The sequence below is a fragment of the Hemibagrus wyckioides genome, linkage group LG29 (genome assembly GCF_019097595.1).
Source record: "Hemibagrus wyckioides isolate EC202008001 linkage group LG29, SWU_Hwy_1.0, whole genome shotgun sequence".
In the NCBI taxonomy this organism is placed as follows: domain Eukaryota; kingdom Metazoa; phylum Chordata; class Actinopteri; order Siluriformes; family Bagridae; genus Hemibagrus; species Hemibagrus wyckioides.
The window spans coordinates 3,068,206-3,092,391 of record NC_080738.1 but is presented as its reverse complement, the minus strand read 5'-3'; the positions used below and the strand labels follow the sequence as shown (position 1 = coordinate 3,092,391).

The following is a 24,186-nucleotide window of genomic DNA, read 5'->3' as shown; positions in this document are numbered from 1 at the left end:
TCATTCTACCCTACCACTTGCATAGAAAGCCCCAACATTTTCACAGCTATGCACATTCCTAAGGAATATCCAGGAGGAATAAGAGGTTTTTAGTAAGGAACAGGCTTCCACTCTCCATCCTCACCAGCCATAATGATAGCAGTGCCTTCCCTTCTGACAGCACCCCTCCAATGATCCTTGGAGATTTCAAACTCCCATCCGACAAGCTTCAGTCTTCTCTGGTATCCCTCAACACCACTCTTCCTATCCTACTAAACCTTAACTCCCAGCATCTCTCTCTTACCTGTTGAAACCTTCACTCTATCTTCCCTTCCTCTGTACCTTACTGCACTCTTTCATCTCTTACTGACCATGACTCCTTTTCCTCCCTACCCCAGGACTCAGACACATTCCTCAACCATGGACCTTCTCTGCTATAGCCACTATAGCAGCAAAAGCACATCATACATATGATGTGCACAAAGATTTGCACATCATACAGTTTTGCAATCCTACCACCTGCCCACTGGATCCAATCGCTTCCACCATGCTCCAGACCATCTTGCTCATGTTGGTTTCTTCTAAACAACATCAACAGGATTCCACACAGGCTGTTTAGGTGCTTTTTCTGTCTCTTGTCATTTTGAGACTGGACTACTGCAACTGTCTACTGGCAGGTCTAACTCTGAATGCAGTTCATCCACTGCAAATGGTCAAAAATGCTGCTGTGAGACTTGTTTTCAAGCTACATAAGTTCTCCCTCACCACCCCACTGCTACGATCCCTGAATGGACTAGCTCCATTTCACCTCAAAGCTCTTATTACTTTTCACACTGCACTTCGCTCACTCAGATCCACTAGCACTGCTGAACTAGCTCCACGATCTCTATGGGTAAAAGGTACGTATATATCTACACTCTTCTCTGTTCTTGCACAGAGGTGGTGGAATGAACTTATGGAATGAACTCCATTCATTGGATTGCAGTCCCGAATGTCTCTCTGGCACTTTACCCTGGCCCTGAGGTCATCGAGCTTGTTCTGCAGTGACTGGACGTTGGCGAGCAGGATGCTAGGCAGAGGTGTGTGGTGTGCACAGGCTCTCAGCCTATTCCTGACGCTGGCTTGTTTCCCCCAGGGTTGCTGCTTCGGGTCGCGTCCTTCATTCTCCTTCAAGATCTCACTCAGCCAGCTTGGATCCAGGGTTAAAAACGTCGAATTGTGAGTACATTATATATCAATAGAAATAAGTTTATCTCTATTGTACCTAATGCACTCCATTTAGAAGAATTTGTCGGTTTAAAAGTACTGTAGGTTAACTTAAAAAACAAAAACAAAGAAACAGGGGTCAGAGCAGTCGTGATGGCAGCCGACCTCACCGGTGCCATCTTGTCATCGTGCCAAGTGCTAGTGTTTCCGGAAGAGGTAGGTCTTCAGTCATCATTTGAAGACAGTCAGTGACTCGGCTGTACCAAACATCTAGGGGAAGTTCATTCCACCACCTTGGTGCCAAAATAGAGAAGAGTCTAGATGTAAACCTACCTTTTACCCTGAGAGATGGTGGGACCAGTCGGGCAGTGCTAGTGGATCTGAGGGAGTGAGGTGCAATGCGAGGAGTAATAAGATCTTTGAGGTAAGATGGTGCTGGTCCATTCTTGGCTTTGTAGGCAAGCATCAGTGTTTTGAATCTGATGCGTGCAGCTATCAGAAGCCAGTGAAGAGAACACAGCAGTGGGGTGGTGTGGGAGAACTTAAGCCGGTTGAAAACAAGCTATGCAGCTGCATTTTGGATCATTTGCAGTGGATGAATTGCGTTCAGAGTTAGACCTGCCGGTAAAGAGTTGCAGTAGTACAGTCTCGAAATGACAAGAGACTGAACAAGCACGTGAGGAGCCTGTGTGGAAAGAAATGGTCGAATCCTTCTAACGTTGTGCAGAAGAAACCCACAAGAGCATGTCACATTAGCAACATGGGAGGAAAAGGACAGTTGATTGTCCATGGTTACCCCAAGGTTGCAAGCAGTGGCCGAAGGGAAGATCAGGGAGTTATTCAGAGATAATGCAAGGTCCTGGGCTGGAGATGAATCACCTGGGATGACCAGCAGTTCAGTTTTGCTGGGATTAAGTTACAGTTGATGAGCTGTCATCCAAGATGAAATGTCCACCAGACACACTAAGATCTGAGCACAAACCATGGTTTCTAAGGGAGGGAAGGAGGAGATAAGTTGGGTGTCATTGGCATAGCAGTGGCATGAAAACCCATGTGAGAATATAACTTTGCCAAGAGAGCGAGTGTAAAGGAAGAAAAGGAGAGGACCAAAATACTGAGCCTTGTGGGAAACCAGTAGAGAGTCTGCATGGAAAGGATGTCAATCCCATCTATGTTACCTGATATGAGCGACCATCCAGGTAGGGAGCAAACCATTCACATGCTGCTCCACATATTCCAAGACTCTTAAGGGTGGACAAGATAGTCTTGTGGTTTACTGCATCAAATGCTGCAGAAAGGTCAAGGAGGATGAGGAGAGCTTGGCTTATCTAGCAGCATGCAGTTTCTCAGTGACCACCAAAAGGGCAGTCTCTGTGGAATGTGCTACTTTTAAGACAGACTGGTTGGGATCTTGGAGGTTGTTTTGAAAGAGATAGTTAGACAGCTGATTATAAACAATGCATTCGAGAATTTTTGAAAGAAACGAGAGGTGATACCGGTCTGTAGTTACTGATGTCTGAGGGATCCAGAGCAGGTTTCTGCAATATGGGTATAACCCTTGCTTTATTGAAAGCAGTTGGTACATGACCAGAAGATATGGATCCATTGATGACTGTGCTGATGAAGGGCAGGAGGTCAGGCGAGATGGACCAGAGCATAGTGGAAGGGATTGGATCCAGTGGGCAGGTGGTAGGTTTGCAGGACTGGTGATGATTTGCAAAACCTCTTCTGTTGCTATGGTTGAGAGATGCCTCAATAAAGGACTAGGGGAGTCCTGGCTGTGTAATGTAGGTGAAGTTGGGGCAGAAGTGAAGGTCTGGCAGATCTTCTCTGTGTAACAATTGGTGAACTCTTTGGCAGTCAGGGAGGATGGAGTAGGTGGAGTTGGAGGGTGGAGTAGTGAAGAGAAGATGTTGGGGAGCTTTCGGGGGTCTTTTGCAGAAATGTTTCCTTGTAGAAGGAAGTCTTGGCAGAAGTTGGGACAGAAGCATGTGATAAGAGATGAGATTTGCGTTCCTTCCACTTCCTCTCTGCTGTTCGTATTTCTCTTTGATTGTTGCAAAGCACATCTGACAGCCAAGGAGCATGACAAGAATCTTCCACCAAGTGATGATCAGAGATGTGAAGTGGGGTAGTAGTCTTATCTGTAGCTGGGGAAGGACAAGTGCAGACCAAATCCAGGAGGTTTCCTCCCTTGTGTGTGGAAGCGCAGCTGTTGAATGACAAGGAGAATGAATTCAGAAGAGCCAGCAGGCCAGAAGACTAAAGCTTGTCGGATGGGAGGTTGAGCCTTTACAATGGGACCCTGTAAGGGCCTCTCCTTTGAAAAGCTGGAGGGAGAAATGCCAAGTTAAATAAAACATCTAAGCCAAATCCATATAATTCTGGATTCACAGGTTTGTGAAGCCTCTCACGGCACCAGAGAAAAGGAGCCACTATGCTAGGTGGTCCCTGTGTTGTTTGTTTTGTCCTTGTATGTCTCTCCCATATACATGTTTGCCTACACTGTCTCCATCTTGTTTTAAGTGTTGGCATGCACGCCGCAAATTTTTCACACTGATGTTTGTTGAACTTATGTGCAGTCCTGGCACAAAAATTCTAGCAGCTCAGCTTTGTTTGATGGCTTGTGACCATCCATCTTCCTCTTAATCACATTCCAGAGGTTTTCAATGGGGTTCAGGTTGTTACAGACCCCCATCCTCTGGGAACACCTTCACCTTCACTTTCTTCTTCATGGGCGTCCCTGTGGGCAGGTTTGTCAGGGTGGTTCCTTTCCTCAAGGCCCTACCCCTTGTACCCCTACCTAAGTACTGAAGCCGGCCTCCTTTCTGGCAGGAGTCCAGGATGGCATGGACCATGTAGGCAGGTGACTCGTCAATCTCTAGGGGAAGTGGTGGGGGTTGTGGTCTGGCTTGAAGAGCGAGACATGGAAGGTGGGACAGATACGGTAGTTGGGGGTTTGATTGTGGGTATTATCCAAAACTGAGACTGATGTTGACACCAAGGTGTTCGCAAAAGTCTAGCTTAATGATGAAAGGGTGCTGGACTACTGATTGGAAGGTTGTGAGTTCAAATCCCAGGTCCACCAAGCTTCCACTGCACCCACTGGATGTTTCTTTGCCGAAAGCTTGTAGGCACAAAATTCTTTGTGAGTGAAAATTCAGGAGGAGGACTCTCAGTGTATTGTGCTTACTGGATTTCATCCGTTTAGTTTTTAATTCCTGTTACGTGAATAATATTATATAAATAACATTGGCCACCTGGCTTGACTGGTGATCAGATGTTTTGCATTTTATTAAAATATATTCCACCTTCTTACGGTCAGTGATCACCTGAAAAGGGCATTGAGCTCCCTACAGCCAGAGCCTCCATTTCTCTAGTGTGTCTTTGGTTGATAGAAGGATATGATTGCATATGTCGTAATTGGTTTCTGCTTCAGTTAATTTCCTATAGTAGGCACACAGGAAATGTTTGCCTGGGTTGCCGTGATGCAGGGATAATGCGGCCCATAACTGGAAACATCCACCTCGAGCAATAAATTTAAAAAACGAAAACTGTAACTGATTTCTTTATAAACTATGAAATCAACTATGAAAATCATAGTTGATTTTAAAACTATGCAATCATTCCAGTTGACCTGTTTTTCCCACCAAATTGCTCATAAAACCAATATGGTGTTTGTGCATTTTTAAAATTCCACATATGCTACATTTTCTAATCTGGTTTTATGTTTACAGTACAGCTTGAGGTTACATTCCACCTTCAGTATTGATGCCATGTCAAAGACTACAGCTGTGTCCCAAATGATGTACTACACACCATGCACTTACACTATGTACAATAATGTCTAGTGTATGAATGTCAGAATCGTATCATCTCAAATGGGAAAACTTGCATTTTCAATCATCCAGATTGACTGAATATCTGTACTAGTCAATTATCAATAATGAGTCCAAAAAAAAAAAAACCAAAGTGTGAAATGTCAGAAACTTCATGCACTCAGTGCCTTCTGTAGTAGGAAAGAGGCAGGAAAGAGGCTGTGGACACACCGGTGGACAAGACGTCTTAAAAATGATTTTAAAATGAACAACTGTTGTAGGATTTATTTCTGAAAACTCATGAATAAAAACTGTACTTTCATAGCAGTGGCTGGATGTAATTTCACAACATGCAAGCTCCAAAAATGCCTAGCTGTCTTAGTGGTCCACAGCTGAAGCACGATATCAGATGCTTGCTGCTGTGGAAGAGGACTGGACTGTGGACCAGTGGAAGGCCGAACTGCAGAAGACCAGTACACTGTTCATCCCTGTGATGCTGTTGATGCGTCCTACCTCAGATGTATGTGCTGTGTGGAAGCTGCATGTGCTGGGTGGAGTTTACTCAAAACGGAAATGTGTCTCAGTTATGTAAGATTCTGAAATTACACTGCAGTCCATTTTTCTTTTCTGTTATATTTTCTAGGAGTCTTCTGGATGCTAAAACCTAAGAGGCCCTGTGTGAACTCCGATGGGAAGAGCAAGATGAGAAAGAGAGACTGAGATCAGCCTGAAAAATAAAGCACTGTGATAAAGCAATCTGATTTTTTTTTAACCAAAAACAGATATATTTCCTGAACTAATATGAATACAAATCAAACACAAAATCACGGATTTAATTAAACTATCTATGAAATAACCAAAATATACCATTTTAATTTTTTCTCATCTTTTCATCATCATGCTGTATTATTTTCACAATGTAAACAAACATCTAGTTGGTGTGGACTTACGGTAACTGGGGTTTAACTTGGATTTTTGCCAGTGAATGTGAACATAATAGCTCTGGGTCTCTGAAAACAAAAAATAATTTATGTTCAAATTCTGATCTATAAATATTCAATATATCTAGCATGCATGTTATTTCTTCACCTTTTTTCTCCAAGTTAAGATGATGTAGCTTAAATAATCATCTCTTTTCCCATGTTTCGAGTTTGTTTTCATTTTTGAATGTAAGCATTTGAGGTTATGATATTTTCCCCCAAATACATTTTTTTAATTTAATTATTTTACTATAAAAAATTGCTGACACTTCTGATACATATGATTTACATCTCTTATTTTGAGCATGGCAATCAGGTTGGACAAGCAATAGTATTTACACAGCATTGACAAACACCTGGAACTCCAGGGGTCTGGATTTACCGTAATTAAGGTTTAATTTAATTATTGACAGAAAAACAAATCTCAGTTTAAGTTTACTCAGTTAAAGGAAGAATAGTATTAAAAAGCTTCCTTATGAGACAAAACAAGACAAACGACAGTTTCTGAACATTCTGAACAACTTAAATGGTAACATACATTGAGGGAAAAAATGATTTGATCCCCTGCTGATTTTGTACGTTTGCCCACTGACAAAGAAATGATCAGTCTGTAATTTTAATGGTAGGTGTATTTGAACAGTGAAAGGCAGAATAGCAACAAAAAAATGTATTTCAGAAAAGTTCTACATTGATTTGCGTTTTAATGAGTGAAATAAGTATTTGATCCCCTATCAATCAGAAAGATTTCTGGCTCCCAGGTGTCTTTTATACAGGTAAGGAGCTGAGATTACAGTAGGAGCACTCTCGGGGAGTGCTCTTAATCTCAGCTCCTTAACTGTATGAAAGACACCCTGTCCACAGAAGGAAGCAACCAATCAGATTCCAAACTCTCCATCATGGCCAAGACCAAAGAGCTGTCCATGGATGTCAGGGACAAGACTGTAGACTTACACAAGGCTGGACTGAGCTACAAGACCATCTCCAAGCAGCTTGGTGAGAAGGTGACAACAGTTGGTGTGATTATTCCCAAATGGAAGAAACACAAAAGGACTGTCAATCTTCCTCGGTCTGGGGCTCCATGCAAGATCTCACCTCATGGAGTTTCAATGATCATGAGAACAGCGAGGAATCAGCCCAGAATTACACTGGAGGATTTTGTCAATGATCTCAAGGCAGCTGGGACCATAGTCACCAAACACACTACTGGTAACACACTACGCCGTGACGTACGTCCAGTAGCGCCCGCAAGGTCCCCCTGCTAAAGAAAGCACATGTACAGGACCATCTGAAGTTTGCCAGTGAACATCTGAATGATTCAGAGGAGAACTGGGTGAAAGTGTTGTGGTCAAATGAGACCAAAATCCAGCTCTTTGGCATCAACTCAACTCGCCGTGTTTGGAGAAGGAGGAATGCTGCCTATGACCCCAAGTACACCATCCCCAGGTGACAGGACAACTGCACCGCATCAAAGGGATGATGGACGGGACCATGTACCGTTAAATCTTGGATGAGAACCTCCTTCCCTCAGCCAGGGCATTGAAAATGGGTTGTGGATGGATATTCCAGCCTGACAATGACCCAAAACACACGGCCAAAGCAACAAAGGAGTGGTTCAAAAAGAAGCACATTAAGGTCCTGTAGTTGCCTAGCCAGTCTCCAGACCTTAATCCCATCCAAAACCTTAATGACTTGGAGAGGATCTGCAAAGAGGAGTGGGACAAAATTCCTTGAGATGTGAGATGTGAGCAAACCTGGTGGCCAACTACAAGAAATGTCTGACGTCTAGTGATTGCCAACAAGGGTTTGCCACCAAGTACTAAGTCATGTTTTGCAAAGGGGTCAAATACTTATTTCACTCAATAAAATGCAAATCAATGTAGAACATTTCTGAAATGTGTTTTTCTGGATTTTTTTGTTGTTATTCTGTCTCTCACTGTTCAGATAAACCTACCATTAAAATTACAGACTGATCATTTCTTTGTCATTGGGCAAACGTACAAAATCAGCAGGGGTTCAAATAATTTTTTCCCTCACTGTATTTCCTGGACTGATATGAAAACAAATCAAACACAAAAACAAAGATTTAATTCAACTATATATTAAATATCTAATGTGTACAATTTTATTTTTTCTCTTCTTTTCATCATCATGCTCTATTATTTACACAGAGTTAATAAACATCTAGTGCTTGGCAGGTTGGTGTGGATTTATGGTAACTGAGGTTTAACTTGGATTTTTGCCAGTGAATGTGAGCATAATAGCTTTGGGTCTCTGAAAACAAAAAAAGTAATTTCTGTTCACATTCATTATTTTAATTCTGAACTCTAAATATTAAATATATCTAACACGCATATTGTTCCTTCACCTTTTTTTCTCCAAGTGAAGAAGATGCAGCCTTAAAAAAGCATCTCTTTTTCTATGTTTCTAAATGTAAACATTTGAGGTTATGATATTTTCCCCCAAAATGAGAAAAAAATGTGTATTTAATTCTTTTACTATAAAAATTGCTGACACTTCTGATACATATAATTTAAATATCTTATTATGAGCATGACAAGGCAGTTTGGATGAGGGATAGTATTTATACAGCACTGATAAACACCTGGAACTCAGCCAGGGGTCTGGACTCACAGTGACTGAGGTTTCATTGATTTTTTTTGCCAGAAACAAAATCTGTTAAAGCAAGAAAAACATTAAAAAGCCTTAAATGGTTACATATGTGGTATAATTACCATCATGTCATTATCAACCAAATCCTAAACAAACTACCCCCACACACCTCAAAACCCCTCACCCCATCCCAAAAGGAAAAAAATGAAATTAACGCACACAGAATCTGGTTCCAGGAATAGCTGAGTGAGACACTGGCTTGTAATCAAATTAATCTATTATTTGATATTTGATATTAATATTTACTGAAAGCTCAGGAGTTAAACATATGAGGGTTTTTTTTCGGGTTTCTTTTTATTTCTCTGCAGTAAAACACCAAATCACTCTGATCCTCATCTCAGTCATTTTCCTCGGCCAGCTCTGCTAGACACAGGCAAAGGACACCATTATAAAATCATTACACTTCCACATATGGGCTGCTCTGCTACGATGGCTGCCACCTGCCCATCAATGGCTACTACTGGTGCAACACTAAAAAGGGCTGGGATTACTGCTTGTTAACATTACTGCAGAACACAGATTATAAAGGCTATGAGTGTAAAGATGACCATCCCTGTGACCTGCATGATGAAGATTACCACTGGTGCTATGAGAAGTACAAATTTATGAATCATAATATGGTTTTACAAAAGAAACATGATCCATTGTACTGGTATGAAAGCAATAAACCAGTAGAGGAACTGTTGTGGTGGCAGGATAATCAACTTTGAGGTTATAATTAACACAAGCTCCATCCCACCACTCTACTGTTGATTATTTTCTCATGACCATGAGTGTTTAATTAACACACAGGCAAAAAAAATTATAATTAGGCTGCAATCTCAATCAGAGCAAATACAAACATAATCATACTCACATTTATCATGTTGGGGTGCTTTGTGATGGAACGAGAGATGAACTGCTCTGGTCATTTCCCGTGTGTGAAACCTACATTCTATACATGACCTGAGGGATTAATAAGAACAGAAACCAACAAAAATTTGAGCTGATCAAGGGAAACTGACTTTACCTCACACTTGATTTCTTGTCAGTAAAGGTGCAACAATAGTTGTCTTTTTTAAAATTTTCTTACTATTACGCAGGGGTGATTCTAGGATTTTCATTTAAGGGAGGCTCAGCCCCCAATGAGGGTATAATAGTAGTAAAAAATATAAATAAATAAATAAATTCACTGTCTTTAATCATTTCTGTGCACATAACTGTATGGTAGTTAATGCCACATGCACTGTAACATGTTTTATAATGAAAGTTAAGTTACTACAACTACATGATTGTTTTGTAAAGTAGACTATATGTTCATGTGTGTTAAGGGCTTCATTTTCGCTGGAGGAAACAGCTGTGGTGTGAGGAGGGGTGAACACAGCGAAAACTGTTTACTCCCCCATGACATTTTGTAAACTGCATTAATGTAAAAGAACTGCACAGATGCAGATATTATAACAATCTGTCAAAAAACACACACCTTGTCTTGTCCTTGTCTGATCCTCGCTCTGCGACGCCGTGATCTGCGGATTAAAAAACGCGCTTAAACATGGGAGGAGCCAACGTCTGCTGGCGTTTTCATATAAAATTTAAAGGGGACTGAGGAGATCATGAATATGTGTACAGTTTATGGAGAATCGCAGAATTTTTAGAGAGGCTGAGTAGAAAGCCCCCCTAAATTTGGCCTAGTGACGCCCATGCTATTACAAATAACCTGGATAACAAGTAGAATGTGTTACAAAATGATATGTTTAAGCCATGGCATCAGCACAAGTGCATTAGTTGACAGTGAAACTAATTGGAAAACTACTACATTTAAATCCTGCACATGGCTTCCTTCACAGATGTGATGTTATGAACGACTGAACTCTCTGACCATATCATAAACTTCAGCTTCTCTCTCTCACACACACAACTTGATGACATTTGCAGTGTTTCTTAAAACCTTTGAGGTAATGAATTTAATGTTAATTCTAACCCTAACATTCCTCCACTGCTCTGTTTTTAGGAGTCGTTTCTACATTTCTAGCTGTTCTGTTTCTTAATAGCATCAGACCAACCAGGGACTACTTTCTACAGAGTGTTACAGTATGCTTCTACCGCCCTTTATTTTCACTTACTTCATTGTCTTTCTTTATACACAGCTCTGCAACATGATAAGTTTCTCTGATTTTACTATTTATAGGTATGTGTTTGAGTAAAATCCCTGTGACCTGCATGGTGAAGATTACCACTGGTGCTATGACAATGCTGGGGACAGCAATCACTGTGGAAAAGTGGAGCTGAGAACAGAAATAGAATAGAATAAAATAGAATATCAAATGTTAGCATAGAGTTACCACAGAGTTAGCAGTAGCAAGACCTGTTGAGACATTCTTTCACAGCTTTCATGTAACTGATTATTTAGTAACTTAGAGTTGTAAAAACTAAATATAGCTGCAAGCAGTAATGACGGGCCCTTGCACTATGGGTCATCACTACATGGTGCCATCACTGCCCAAGTGCACCAGACACAGTGAGCACGGTGGGTACATGCATTAAAAGGGGAAATACCAAAAGGACAAGAGTGACAATTTGGGTGTACTGAAAGTGATCACAGCAAAGTCCACTGATGGCAAAACGAAAACTGACTTTCCTTCTAAACTATATAAGGACTAAAGGGACAGTTTGGGTGTAATGAAATAGGTCATAGCAATGTCCAGTGATGTCCAAAGGGACAATGACTCACCCTCTAAACTATATTACTATATCAGTTTATATATATATATATATATATATATATATATATATATATATATTAATATTATAGTAATATTATTTACATCATACTATTTTTCTTTTCCTGAAGTGTATATACATTTTTTGGTATATGTGTATATAAATTGTGAACATGAAACCATATTTAAAAATATAAAAATAAAGGGGAAAGAGCCTCTAGTGGACATAGACTAGTACTGCAGGAGTCAGGCCAAAACCATGTCTAGTCAATGGACTGAAAAATGTAAATTTTGTTGTGAGCCGTTTGAGCATCACAAAGTCATGAAACTAGGCAAACTTACTCACAACCAGGTGTTCTTTCTATGTGAAATGTTTTGAAACATTAGGGCTTTCCACTGTTAAGATATAAGAACATTAATTTTCTTCTATTATGTCCTCATCATAGCAACATCATTCAAAATATCACAAATTCCTTTGCTGCCAGCTGGTGGCACTATGACTGACAATGACAGTAGTCATGTCCATGTGATCAGCTTTCTTCTCTTAACATAAAGTTGAGGTTTGATGTACATCACACAATATACACAATATAAAGTTATTAGCCACTTCCTGTTTCCTTTTATTCACCATATATTTAAGGGCTCCTCACGGCTGAACCGTTTGAGATATCAAAAATTATCCCTATATATAGATATAAAATATTATTACCCTTATCAACTTTAGATCCTCAATGTCTTTGACCCTGTTTGGTCAAAATCATACAAATCCCCTAGGAGGAGTATATCAAATTCCATTGGGTGCGTTTTTCAAACATCCCAAAATAACTGACTTCCTGTTAAGCAGATCCCATGACAGGTGGATGAACGTCATTTAGCTCAATGAGATCTAAATGTATACCGGGTCTCATGCATATACGTGGAAGTGAATATAAGCTGTGCAGCTATATTTCTGACAAAGTTCCAGGGGGCGCTGTGACAGCCCTGTGCCACGCCCGGGGACCAGCCACACTGGCCTTTCTCATAAACATTTACACTCTCTATGGGAAATATTTTGGAACATTAGGCCTTTCCACTCGTAAGATATGAGAAGATTCATTTTCTTCTATTATGTTCTCATGTAAATCGTCGCCATAGTAACATGATTCAAGGTATCAAAAATTCCTTCACAGTTTCACATCAGCCATGTCCTGACATTATCCTGACTGATTTTGAACCAAATCAGGTGAAAGTAAGGGAGAAATTATTAGAGATTTCAAAAAGTGACACACTTCCTGCTGCCAGTTGGTGGCGCTATGACCGAGACTCAAATTTGTCATATCTCTGTGATCAGCTTTCAATGCTTAACATAATCCTAAGGTTTCATGTAGATCATTTAATGTACACAGAAGTTATTAGCCACTTCCTGTTTCCTTTTATTCGCCATAAGTTTAAGGGCTTGTCATGGCTGAACCGTTTGAGAAATCAAAAATCCCTCATCAATTTTGCATTGTCAATGTCTTGAGATCATTTTAGCCTGGGTTTGGTGGCGGTTGTATCAATGTCTTGAGATCATTTTAGCCTGGGTTTGGTGGCGGTTGTATCAATTCCCTAGGAGGAGTATTTCAAATTCCATTGGGTGCGTTTTGCAAACAGACTTAATGACATGCAGTGTGAAAGTTGTTCAGTTCAGTGAGATCTAAGTGTGGACCAAGTTGTACATGGATACATGCAAGTGTGTATCAGCCATGCAGCAAGATGTTCTAGGGGGCGCTGTAACGGGTGTGTGCCATGCCCAGGGTCGAGCCACGGTGACATCCTAATGGCTGCAGATTCCAACCTGTCTGCTGATTTCAAGAGTTTTTGAGCATGTTAACGGGTCCAAAATGGCCCAAAAATTTGAGAAAAAATATAAAAATAAATAAATATAAAATTTTAACGAAAACAATAGGGCTTCCGCACCTACGGTTCAAGGACTCTGGCCTTGCTCCTTCGGTGCCTGGGTGTCACGGGCATGCCGGCTTCTGATTATACCACCTGCAACCAATCTCGCCGGCACCTATTTAATGCCCTCACTCACCAGTGGCAGCGGTGAGTATTAGAACTGTAAAGTGAAACGAGTGACTTGCCTTAGCTATACCGTTTGTCCTGCATTACCTGCCCCCTTTTGCCGTTTTTTCCCCTATTGCGTTGGCATTTCCTGTGTGTATCATCTTGTCTAGTAAAGCCTTTGTGTTTTCACCCCCAGCTCTCTCTCTTGTGGTGAATGTGACATCGGGCCCTAAAAAAACATAAATTCTAACGAAAACAACAGGGCTTCCGCACCTACGGTGCAAAAACCACTCTTTTTATATGGTTTTTGCATGTTTTTTTGTGAATACAAATTTATGAAACATAAACCTGAAACTTACATTGTATACACGGCCTGAGGGATTAATAAGAAACAAAACAAAAATTGAATGGATGGATGGACTCTTTACCTCATCAACTTGATGACGATTGCAGTATTTCTTAAAACCTTTGCAGTACTGAATTTAAGATGGTGCCGGTGAGGTTGGCTGCCATCATGACTGCTCCTACCACTTTTTCTTTTTTTTGTTGTTTTCTTCCTATTTTTCCATTTATATTTTTATTTCCTATATCCCTATACTTTTCTTGTCCACACACTTTACTTTATGCTTTATACTCTTCTTCAAATGTAGGACAGTCGTAATAAGCATTTCACTACATTTCGTACTTTGTATGATTTTGTATGTGACGAATAAAATTTGAATTCATATGATAGTTATGTGTAGCTAGTTCTGTTGCCAAAACAAAAAAACCCACGAAGTATGAAAAAAAAATGTATTTAATTCTTTTACTATAAAAATTGCTGACACGTCTGATGCATATGATTTAAATCTCTTACTTTGACCATGACAAGGCAGTTTGGATGAGGGATTGTATTTACACAGTACTGATAAACACCTGGAACTCAGCCAGGGGTCTGGACTCACAGTGACTGAGGTTTCATTGGTTTTTTTGCTAGTAAAAAATCTCAGTTTGAGTTTACTAAGATAAAGCAAGAAAAACATGAAAACACTTCTTCATGAGACAAAACAGAACAAAGGCCATTTTCTGACCATTTTGAACAACTTAAATGGTTACATATGTGGACTTTGTGCACTTGTGCACCCCCCACCCCATCCCAAAATGAAAAAAATAAATAAACACACACAGAATCTGGTTCGAGGAATAGCCGAGTGAGACGCTCCCTCTTCTGATAACCTGCTATAAAAAGAGCTCTTCCTCTATCTTCAGGAGACAACACTAACATTTGTGCTTCTACATCCAGTAGATGAGTGTTAATAAGCAGAACTGAGATTTTAGATGCAGTAAAAATGTAATTCTAGGTGATCTTCCTTTACCAGTTCAGCTTCTAAAACTATCCTACAAAATATTTAGTTTATTTTCTATAACAGCAGCTATGATATGAGCTCAGCTTCAAATCACTGATTTATATCAATGCACTTGTTATCACTAACTATCGTTTCTATAGCAACAGCTCATTCGCAGGGTTGGTGAATGGAGGCATGTAATCAAATTCATGTATTATTTGATATGATGAGATGTTATTTATTATTTTAATATTTACTGAAACATCAGAACGTATGATGTGTCTTTGCAGTAAAACACCAAAATGGGCGAAGGGCAAAAAATCACCCTGATCCTCATGTCAGTCATTTTCCTTGGCCAACTCTGCTGGACACAGGAAGAGGACACTTTAAGCCAATACACAGCCGTTGAAAAGGTGCTGTGCTCCCTTAATTGCGTCCTGATCGAATCCCTTGGCTTCCATATGTGCATAAATAAAAAGGGCTCGGATTACTGCTCACCAAAGCCGAACACCGATTATAAAGGCAACAAGTGTAGAGATGACCATCCCTGTGACCTACATGGTGAAGATCACTACTGGTGCTATAACAATGCTGGGGAGAAAAATTTCTGTGGAAAATGGGCGCCCAGAACATTGTGGCATATAAGTTCGACTTATCAGAGAAAGTGCAACGACGAGTGTTCCACAGAGTCAAAGTCATATTACTGGTGCCAGACAGATAAAGGGTGGGACTACTGCTCTCCAGCAAAAGATTTCACGTACCAGTACGAGTTGTGCAATCCCCTTCACTCGTGTGGAACCCATGGCCGTGACTACACCTGGTGCTATACAGCCTCAGGCTGGGACTACTGCGGCCTTACTGATAAAAAGGGGATTCGCAACATACTTACTGATAAGTAAAATACTTACCAATAAAAAGTCGATTCACTGTTTCGAGATACAACAAATTAACATTTCTGCTAGCTGCTTGAAGCTACAGAACCACAGCAGGCTATTACTTTTAAACAGATTTGATTTACTTTAGATTTGACTGTAGAAATATGTAGATCCTGTTTAATGATACCTAGATCCACATCACTGAGAAAGAGGTGATGATCAGTACACAGATTCCATTTAATCAAAGACGAACAATTAGCTTTAAGCAACAGAGAAATGTACCGAATGATTATCTATGAATAAAAATCTTTTTTGTTGTCTGCACTTTTCACTCTTCAGTGAAATATATATAAATGTATATATATATATATATATATATATATATATATATATATATATATATATATATATATATATATATATATATACACACATACATACAGCATCAGTCATTCATCATTCCCACAATGCTAATCACTACCTTTTCCTAGAAATTTTTTGGACCACTTTTGTTAAATTTTCTCATTTGCTCTAGAGAATCCAACACTCTATTAGAAGACAATAATCAACAGCAGGGTCATGGGATGGAACATTTGTTTAGGAGATAAACTGTTACATTTGTGCAGCTATGAACAAATCCCATGTTTTTTCCCCCATCTTGAAGTTATGATGCAAAACAAACAAACCAAAAACACCCCACAAAGCATAACCTTCTCTCCCATGTTTGTTTTTTTTTTTTTAATGTAAGCATTTTAGGTTATTTTCACCCAAAATAAAAAGGTGTGTATTTTAGTTACAATCTTTAGTTACAGTATTTTAATTACACATATTTGGTCTTTCACAAATAAAAAAATCAGATTTAGATTAAAAGCATTTAAGAAGATTGTTATTTAGATATTTAGGTGATTCATGTTTCTTGCACAGCATTACAAATAATACATTATTAAGATCTGTACGATGATCTAAAGAGGACACATGCTACTTTATACACAGTATGTCTGTATATTACATGTTTATTACATCTCACATTCAGGTTGACTTCTGAATATTCCTACTGTTCAAATATCAATAACATCATAACAACAAAAAACAAAATGTGGAATTTTGAACACAGCTTTGCTTCTATAGCAGGAAAGAGGCAGGAATATTCAAGACAACTGTGGACACACCGGTGGAAAAATTGTCTTACAAATGTTTTTAAAATTTGCCCACATTTTAGGATTTAATTTTGCACCATTTTGACATAATTTGCTATCGACTGAGAACCTTATACTTCCAGTTAATATAACAGACGATACAACCTTTCTAGCTAAGAATGATTTCATAGTTTATTAAAAAAGAAATCAGTTACAGTTTTTGGTTCTCAGTTTTTTTTGCTTCTATATAAAACCCCAAGGTGCTTCATTTTATAAGAATGTATGTAAGTTTCTGGCATCAGAGATCCTTTTAAAGCAGGATTACTTTGAAAGCAACACCTGCCAGATCCCATTCACTGTTTAGTCAATTTGGGTTGAATTCAGTCTTATTTTTCAATCACCATTCAGTAGGTCAAACCGACTGTGCTGTTGGTTTGAATTCCAGTGTCTGTTGAATTCCAACACAAGCACATCCCATTTTCCTTAACAAAATACTGATTAGATCTGAACCAAATCTTATTTAATGAGGAAAATAATAAAAACCCTTGCTGTTGTCATCACTATACTCCAACAGGACCAGCAGGATGGCAAAAACAGTGCTATTAGGTACCTCAAAAGTACTTGGAGTCAAATAACGGTTGACCATACCAAAAGAGATGAAAAGAAATGTATTGAGTAAGGAAAAGTAGGGTTCAATTCTTTACACGCAGTGTCAGGTTGCTTTCATTCTTAAAATGTTCAGTAAATGTTCATAAGAACAAGGTCAAGACAGCAAAGCTAAAGACAAGCAATGGGCAAAAATGACTCTCCACTGACCGGGATTACCGCCAACTCATTCGAATGTCACCTAAGTAACCTACAAAAACAATGGAAAACGGCAGCTTGGGTGAAGTGCACAGTAAGCACAGGTTGAAACAGGCTCCTAGATGCACAGCTTTAACGATGAGGAGCAAAGAAGAGCCAGGCTGAGGTTTGCAAAATATAAGGACTTGACCGTAGAGAACTAGAGAAAGGTAATTTTCTCTTATAGGTCTATTTTTCAGCTTTGCCCAGCAAACAGAGAGCTACAAGCTAGTGTTTCAAACCCACTGTTAAATTTGGTGGAGGATTGTTGATGATCTGGAAGTACTTCAGCAAGGTTGGAATCGAGCACATTCATCTATGTGAAGAGTGCAAGAATCAAGCAACGAACAAGGATGTCCTGGAAGAAACCTTGCTTCCATCTGCTCTAAAAAATGGAAATTTTGTCTTTTCTTAACCACACTAACCAATCAAGAACAATGTACTCTTAGTCTGTATTAGTACCAAGTTGATCTCTGGTATTGTTACAATCATCCCTGAGTGTCGACTCTGCCTTGTTACACCGTGATTTTTATTTGCTCTTTTGGATTTGTGTTTTGGTTTTAATTTCCTCGATTCAATTGCCTTGGATTGTGTGCCTTTTCAATTATTCTTTTAAATAAAACTCTCTCTTCAAATGGATTCAACACTGCTTCAAGGGGTTTCTTACAGAATACTTCACCAACCGTGAATCCACTGGAGATAGTGAAACTACAGGTGCTCATGGCCAAGCAGGGTGAACTCCTGGAAGCCTACCAGGAGCAACAACCTTTATTGCCATACACCAAGGCCTGGGCTGCCACCACCATGGAGGGAGGCCTGCAAAATAGGCCCTGCTGGATAAGTTTGACAGAACCATGGATTGCTGCAGAGGATTCCTCTACAAATTTAAAAAAAGATTTATTTTGTGCTTCAACACAAAGTCTATTGTGGGGAATCAACCAAATGTGCTGTGATCATGTCCCTTCTCAGAGGAAGAGATCTGGACAGGGCCTCCTACATTTGGGACAGCAATATGCAGACATGCAAGTCAGCAAGCTATTTTTCCTAGCTTATGCAGGATGTATTCGACTACCCTAAATGGAAAAGATGTTTCTAGATGTTTACATCTAATGTACTATGTGCTGTGTTCCAGGAGGGCCTCAACCCTGAGAGACCATCTCAAGGACATGAGCCTTACCCTGTCCCAGTACATCACTATGACTATCTGGCTAAACAACCTCCTGCATTCCCAGCACCACTGATTACTTCTCGTTGCAAGCTTTGATGCATGTGTAGAAGACTTTCTGCTGGCCCATGCTGCCCCATGATGTCAGGAACTACATTCTGGCCTGCAACATATATGCACAGTCCAAGACACCCTGCTGGCTCCTTCAAGGTCTCTCTACACCACAATGCCCCTGGTCACATATCACTATAGCCCTGGACCTCCAGATGGACATATCATCATCCTAGGCATCCTAGACCAGCTATAAACTGCAGACAGGTGCTCCTGAAGGGGTTCCAACAGCAGTAGAGACAGCCATGGTCTGGCTTTCTACCAGGAACCTAAAATGTAAGTTGTCATCCCGTAAGTTCAACCCCAACTACATAGCCTTTTAAGTTATATTCCAAGTCAACCTAGTCATGTAAAGTCCCCCACAACTACTGTATCTTGCCCACCTTCCATGTCTCCATCTTCAAGCTAGCCCACAACCCCCCCATCCCTGACACCAAAAACACTGGGGCCAGCCCACCACATCCCTTGTGGGCCACCTGCCTACATGGTCCATGACATCCTGGACTCCCACCAGAGAAAAGTCCGGCTCTAGTATATGGTCAATTGGGAAGGGTAGAAACCTGAGAAAATGAACCACATAGACAAGAGCAGAATTCGAAAAACGGAAAGAAAAGTCGTTTTCTGTGTTGGTGCTGAATGTGAGTACACCCCAATTGTATTTGATAACAAGCAGTAAGACCTCTAAAGAAGCATGGGGCATGCTGAAAGGACATTTTAAGAGAGACACTTTTGCAAACAACTTGTTTCTGAAGAAAAAAATACCTCAGATGTGAAATGAAGTAAGGAGAACATTTGAAACAAATGAAAGAACTAACTGACCAGCTAGGAGCAAAGAGGTGCTGTAATTGAAGAAGAGGATCAAATCACTGCACTGGAAACTAAATTGGACAATTCAACACTGCAATTTGTTCAGCAAGCATTAATAAATGAGGAACAAAAGCGAGTGTCTGCTGTTAACTATGGCAGTGGTATGTCTGGTGGTGCTGTGTCTGGCGCCGCATCAGCGATGTCAACGCAAGTTCGCAGTGATATTTAGTCCAACTCTAAAGGCAGTGAAAGCAGACAGAGCCAGCTCATGGAGATGTTACAAGGGTTATCATTAAAGAGGCAAACCAGGATAAAATGATGCAACAAAAAGAGTGGTTGATCGATTCTGGAGTCTCAAAGCACATGACGTCATGGAAAAAATCCTCCAAAACTACCTGCAATTTCCAAAACCACAGTCTGTGAAGCTCGGTGATGGCAGAGTGGTTGATGCCCTAGGATTTAGTAATGTTAAACTGAGAATGACATTCAAGGTCAGTGATGTAAAAAATGTCTTGATGTCCTGTATGTTGCCAAGTTATCTGGGAATCTCTTCTCAGTGGGAGCTGCTGTCAGAAGTGGAAATACAGTGCAATTCAACAAGTCTCGCTGCTACATCCGTAGTAAAGATGGAGATCTCCAAGGAATGGGAACACAAAGATCTGATGGGTTGTATCAGCTGGATATTGAGGGAAGTTCACCTGATTGTCACTGTGCATCAAGTGCTTTAGTAACAGCCAGCTTTTGGCATCAGCGACTGGGACACACCACCAAATTGAAGGAACTTAAAAATCTGGTGAGTGGAGTGGACCTTCCTGCAGAGAAAAAAGTTCACTTCTGTGAAGCCTGCGTGGGAGGCAAGTTGTCTAGAAAGCCTCATAAGCCAGTGGGAGAAATCCGTTCCAAACGCAAACTGCAGTTGCTCCATCGTGACGTCTGTGGTCCCATGCAGACTGAATCTATAGGTGGGTCCAAGTATTTTGTGACTTTTATCAGTGACTATTCTAGATGTTGCAAGGTATACTTTATAAAGCAGAAGAGTGAAGTTCTTTGCAAATTCAAGGAGTTTGAGAAAACATTCTCCAGTGAATGTGGACAGAAAATGACAAGACTAAGAATGGACAATGGTGGGGAATACACATCTAAAGAATTTCAAGAATACTTGAAGGTTCAAGGTATCCATCATGAGACAACTGTACCACACACACCTCAGCAAAATTGTGTTGCAGAAAGAAAGAATAGGGCATTATTTGAAGCAAGAAGGACTTGCTCTTTCATGCTAAATTGCCAAAGATGCACGGGGCGGAAGCTGTAGTGACAGCAGTTTACATACAGAACAGGCTACATCAATTCTGAAGCAAGAGATGCCCTACCGGAAATGATGCAACAAACAGCCAAATGTGAGTCACATCAAAGTGTTTGGTTGTGTAGCTTATGCACATGTTCCAGATGCAGAAAGAAGAAAACTGGACAAGAAGGTTGTGGAGCTTCGTTTCGTGGGATATGCCAATAATGCAAAGGGCTACCGGTTGAAGAAAAAAGAAGGATACTAATGCGTCGGGATGTGATCTTCAATGAGTCAGACTTTGACTTGAAACAAGAAGTGGACATTTCTTGCTCAGAGAACAAAGGTATAATGAAGACTGATGAGAAAACATCAGTTCATGTTACTTTCATTGAAACTGCTAAAGACGGAGGCAGAATCAGAAAACCACCCAAGAGGTATGGATATGATGAGTTTGCTGACATAGTGACTGAGGATAATTATGCTAGTGTTTGTCATGTTGCATAACCAGGCACACAGGAGGCACTGATGAGTCCCAATGCAAAGGAATGGCAGGAGGCGGAATATGAGTCGCTCCTGGAAAATGAGACGTGGGATTTAGTTGAACTACCAAAGGCTCGGAAGGCCATAGGGTCAAGATGGGTGTTCAAAGTCAAGCATCGTAGTGATGGGCGAGTGGAGAGATACAAGTGCAGACTCATCACTATGGGATACTCACAGAAGTATGGTGCTGACTACAATGAAACTTTTTCACCTGTGATAAGATTTAGCTTAATTCATATGTTGTTATCCTTCGCTGTCCGGAATAATCAACGTGTGTATCAGATGGATGTAGTAACTGCATTTCTAAATGGACACCTGGACAAGGAAATCTACATGGAGCAACCAGAGGGATTTGTCAAACCAGGGAAGGAACATTTGGTATGCAAACTGAAAAAGTCAATATACAGGCTGAAGCAGTCCCCTCACTGCTGAAGTTCATGAAGAACATTGGTTTCAAACAAAGTACATCGGACCCATGTGTGTTTGTGAGCTTTCAACAGGAGCTGGAGATATTGGCTGTATATGTTGCTGATCTGATCCTGACCATGGAGACGATGGAAAGTATGGAAGAGCTGAAACTTGCTCTAAAGAAGCACTACAAGATGTAGGACATGGGAGTGCTGTCCTATATCTTGGGTTTCTCAGTCATCCAAGACAAGGAGAAAAACTGTGTGTTTCTTCATCAGAAACATTACATTGAAGCCATTCTTCAAAAATATGGCATGCATGATGCCAGTCCTGATGCAACTCCAAGTGATGCAAATGTGAAGCTAAAAAAGAATGATGGTGTAAGCAAACCTGTGAACTCAAGTACTTATCAGTCCATGGTAGGAAGCCTACTGTATGCTGCAATGGCCACACGACCTGACATAGCACAAGCAGTGAGTGTTGTATCAAAGTTCAACGCTATTTCAAGTGCTGCTTATCTGACTGCTGTGAAGAGAATTATACGGTTCTTGAAGGCTAACCTGAATCTTGCTCTCAAGTATGAGTGGTCAGATTCTGAAACTTTGATCGGATACTCAGATGCTGACTGGGCTGGTGACCAGGACAATCGTCGTTCGACAACTGCCAATGTGTTCTTACTGGGCGGAGGAGCAGTGAGCTGGCACAGCAAGAAACAGTCAACTGTTGCGCTTTCGACAGCGAAGGCTGAGTACATTGCACTTAGTCAAGCAGCTATGGGCGCAACACTAAAAAGGGAGTGTTCCAAAAAGTCAAAGTCATACTACTGGTGCAACATAGGTAAAGGGTGTGACTACTGCTCCCCAGCAAATGTCGTCATGTATAAGAACGAGCTGTACTAATCTGATCACTGGTGTGGCGCCCATGGCTATGACTACACCTGGTGCTGGACAGACTCAAGCTGGTACTACTGCGGCCTTAGTGAGAAAAGGGAAATTTATACTTCCAGTTAATAGAAGGGACAATACAACCCTTCTAACTAAGAATGATTTTATCATTTATTAATAAAGAAATCAGTGACCAGTTTGTGATTCTCAAATTCAGTGTTCATCACTGTTTTGGAAAAAGATCTATTGGCCAAGTACAGAGCCCCAGGTTTCAGCTGGATGGCAAAAACAGTGCTTTTAGATACACTAAATGTACTTTGCAGTCAAATAACTGTTGACCATACCAAAAGAAATGTTTTGAGTGAGGAAAAATAGGGTTCAATTCTTCACATGCGGAGTGTCAGGTTGCTTCCATTCTTAAAATATTAAGTAAATGTTCATAAGAACAAGGTCATGCTACAGACATTGGAGACAGCGAAGCTAAAGCAATGGGCAATAACCAGTGCTGGGCCATCAGGGCCAGCAAGGCCTTCTCTGCTGGCCTAATTACCCATTTTTGGAGACACCCAGGTATCCACTGAACCACCCAGCTGATCCAACAGAGGTTTTTTGTGGCCATCCCTTGTCGGAACTCAGAGCCCCCTCCGAGTGGATTTTGTTTGTATCTATTACTCTTAGCTTTCCCAATGACCTCCACAATCTATAAAACTTAGCCGAAATAACAGAGATCTCAGTCAACAGATGAGAAGAAGCGGGTTTCTTTATTCAGTCATGCAGTCAACAACATGCATATCTGAAGAGAGCAGCTGGTCTCCAAAACCCCGAAAAAGTCCCCTCTACTTATACCCCAGGCGCCCCGAGGTGCCTCCTTTTCTCTAATTTAAATATTTCCAGCAATTTCCCATTATATTCAGTGTATGGCTACTTTAGTCCCTCCTTCCTTAGTTTACATACGTTTTCCCAGTTCCCATTATTTTCGCATTTGTCCCGATACCGCCCCTAAATTGATACCATCCTCCCCTCGATGACGTCAATTTTCCTCCTCACCAGTTCCCCTTAATTTTAGGCTAAGTCAACCATTTTTATAAAAATTGGCCCTTACTTATAGGCGCCACTTCCTTATTGACTTCATTTGACCATCACCTCTTAAAGGTGCTTCCTCGGCTCATCCTGACCTCGCGCGTTGCCCTCCACAACAATGTGTAAGTACCTTGCTCTCTTCCTCTATGTCCTGATGACTTTTCTCTCTACCTACTTGATCTAAGTTTTGTTTTACTAATTTTAAACTAAGCTGTGCCATTAAGCTGCCTCATATCCTTTTCTCTTTTCATCACTGTTGGTTGCTAGTATTCCAATGCTATTGTGCCTATCACTGTCATGTCACAGTGACCTGGCCTACTTCCCACACTGTGTTCCTCCTGCCTTAG

The 24,186-nt window shown here is 40.6% G+C and overlaps 1 protein-coding gene and 1 long non-coding RNA gene across 2 annotated transcripts; one reads left to right on the top strand and one right to left on the bottom strand.

The window, feature by feature from the left end:
- Positions 1-805: 805 nt before the first annotated feature.
- Positions 806-7,554, bottom strand: LOC131348950 (uncharacterized). The gene is made up of 3 exons (XR_009204004.1): positions 6,935-7,554; positions 5,954-6,013; positions 806-5,730 (listed from the first exon to the last, which is right to left on the bottom strand). It is a non-coding gene; the product is annotated as an uncharacterized LOC131348950 (long non-coding RNA).
- Positions 7,555-22,078: 14,524 nt separating this feature from the next.
- On the top strand, positions 22,079-22,774 carry LOC131348861 (uncharacterized). The gene has a single exon (XM_058384051.1). It carries the CDS (start codon positions 22,079-22,081, stop codon positions 22,772-22,774), a length of 696 nt encoding a protein of 231 aa, XP_058240034.1.
- Positions 22,775-24,186: the final 1,412 nt, after the last annotated feature.

What these genes read in the sequence shown, in the direction of transcription:
- LOC131348861 (XM_058384051.1), top strand. Translation starts at nt 22,079, where the DNA reads ATGGGAGTGCTGTCCTATATCTTGGGTTTCTCAGTCATCCAAGACAAG.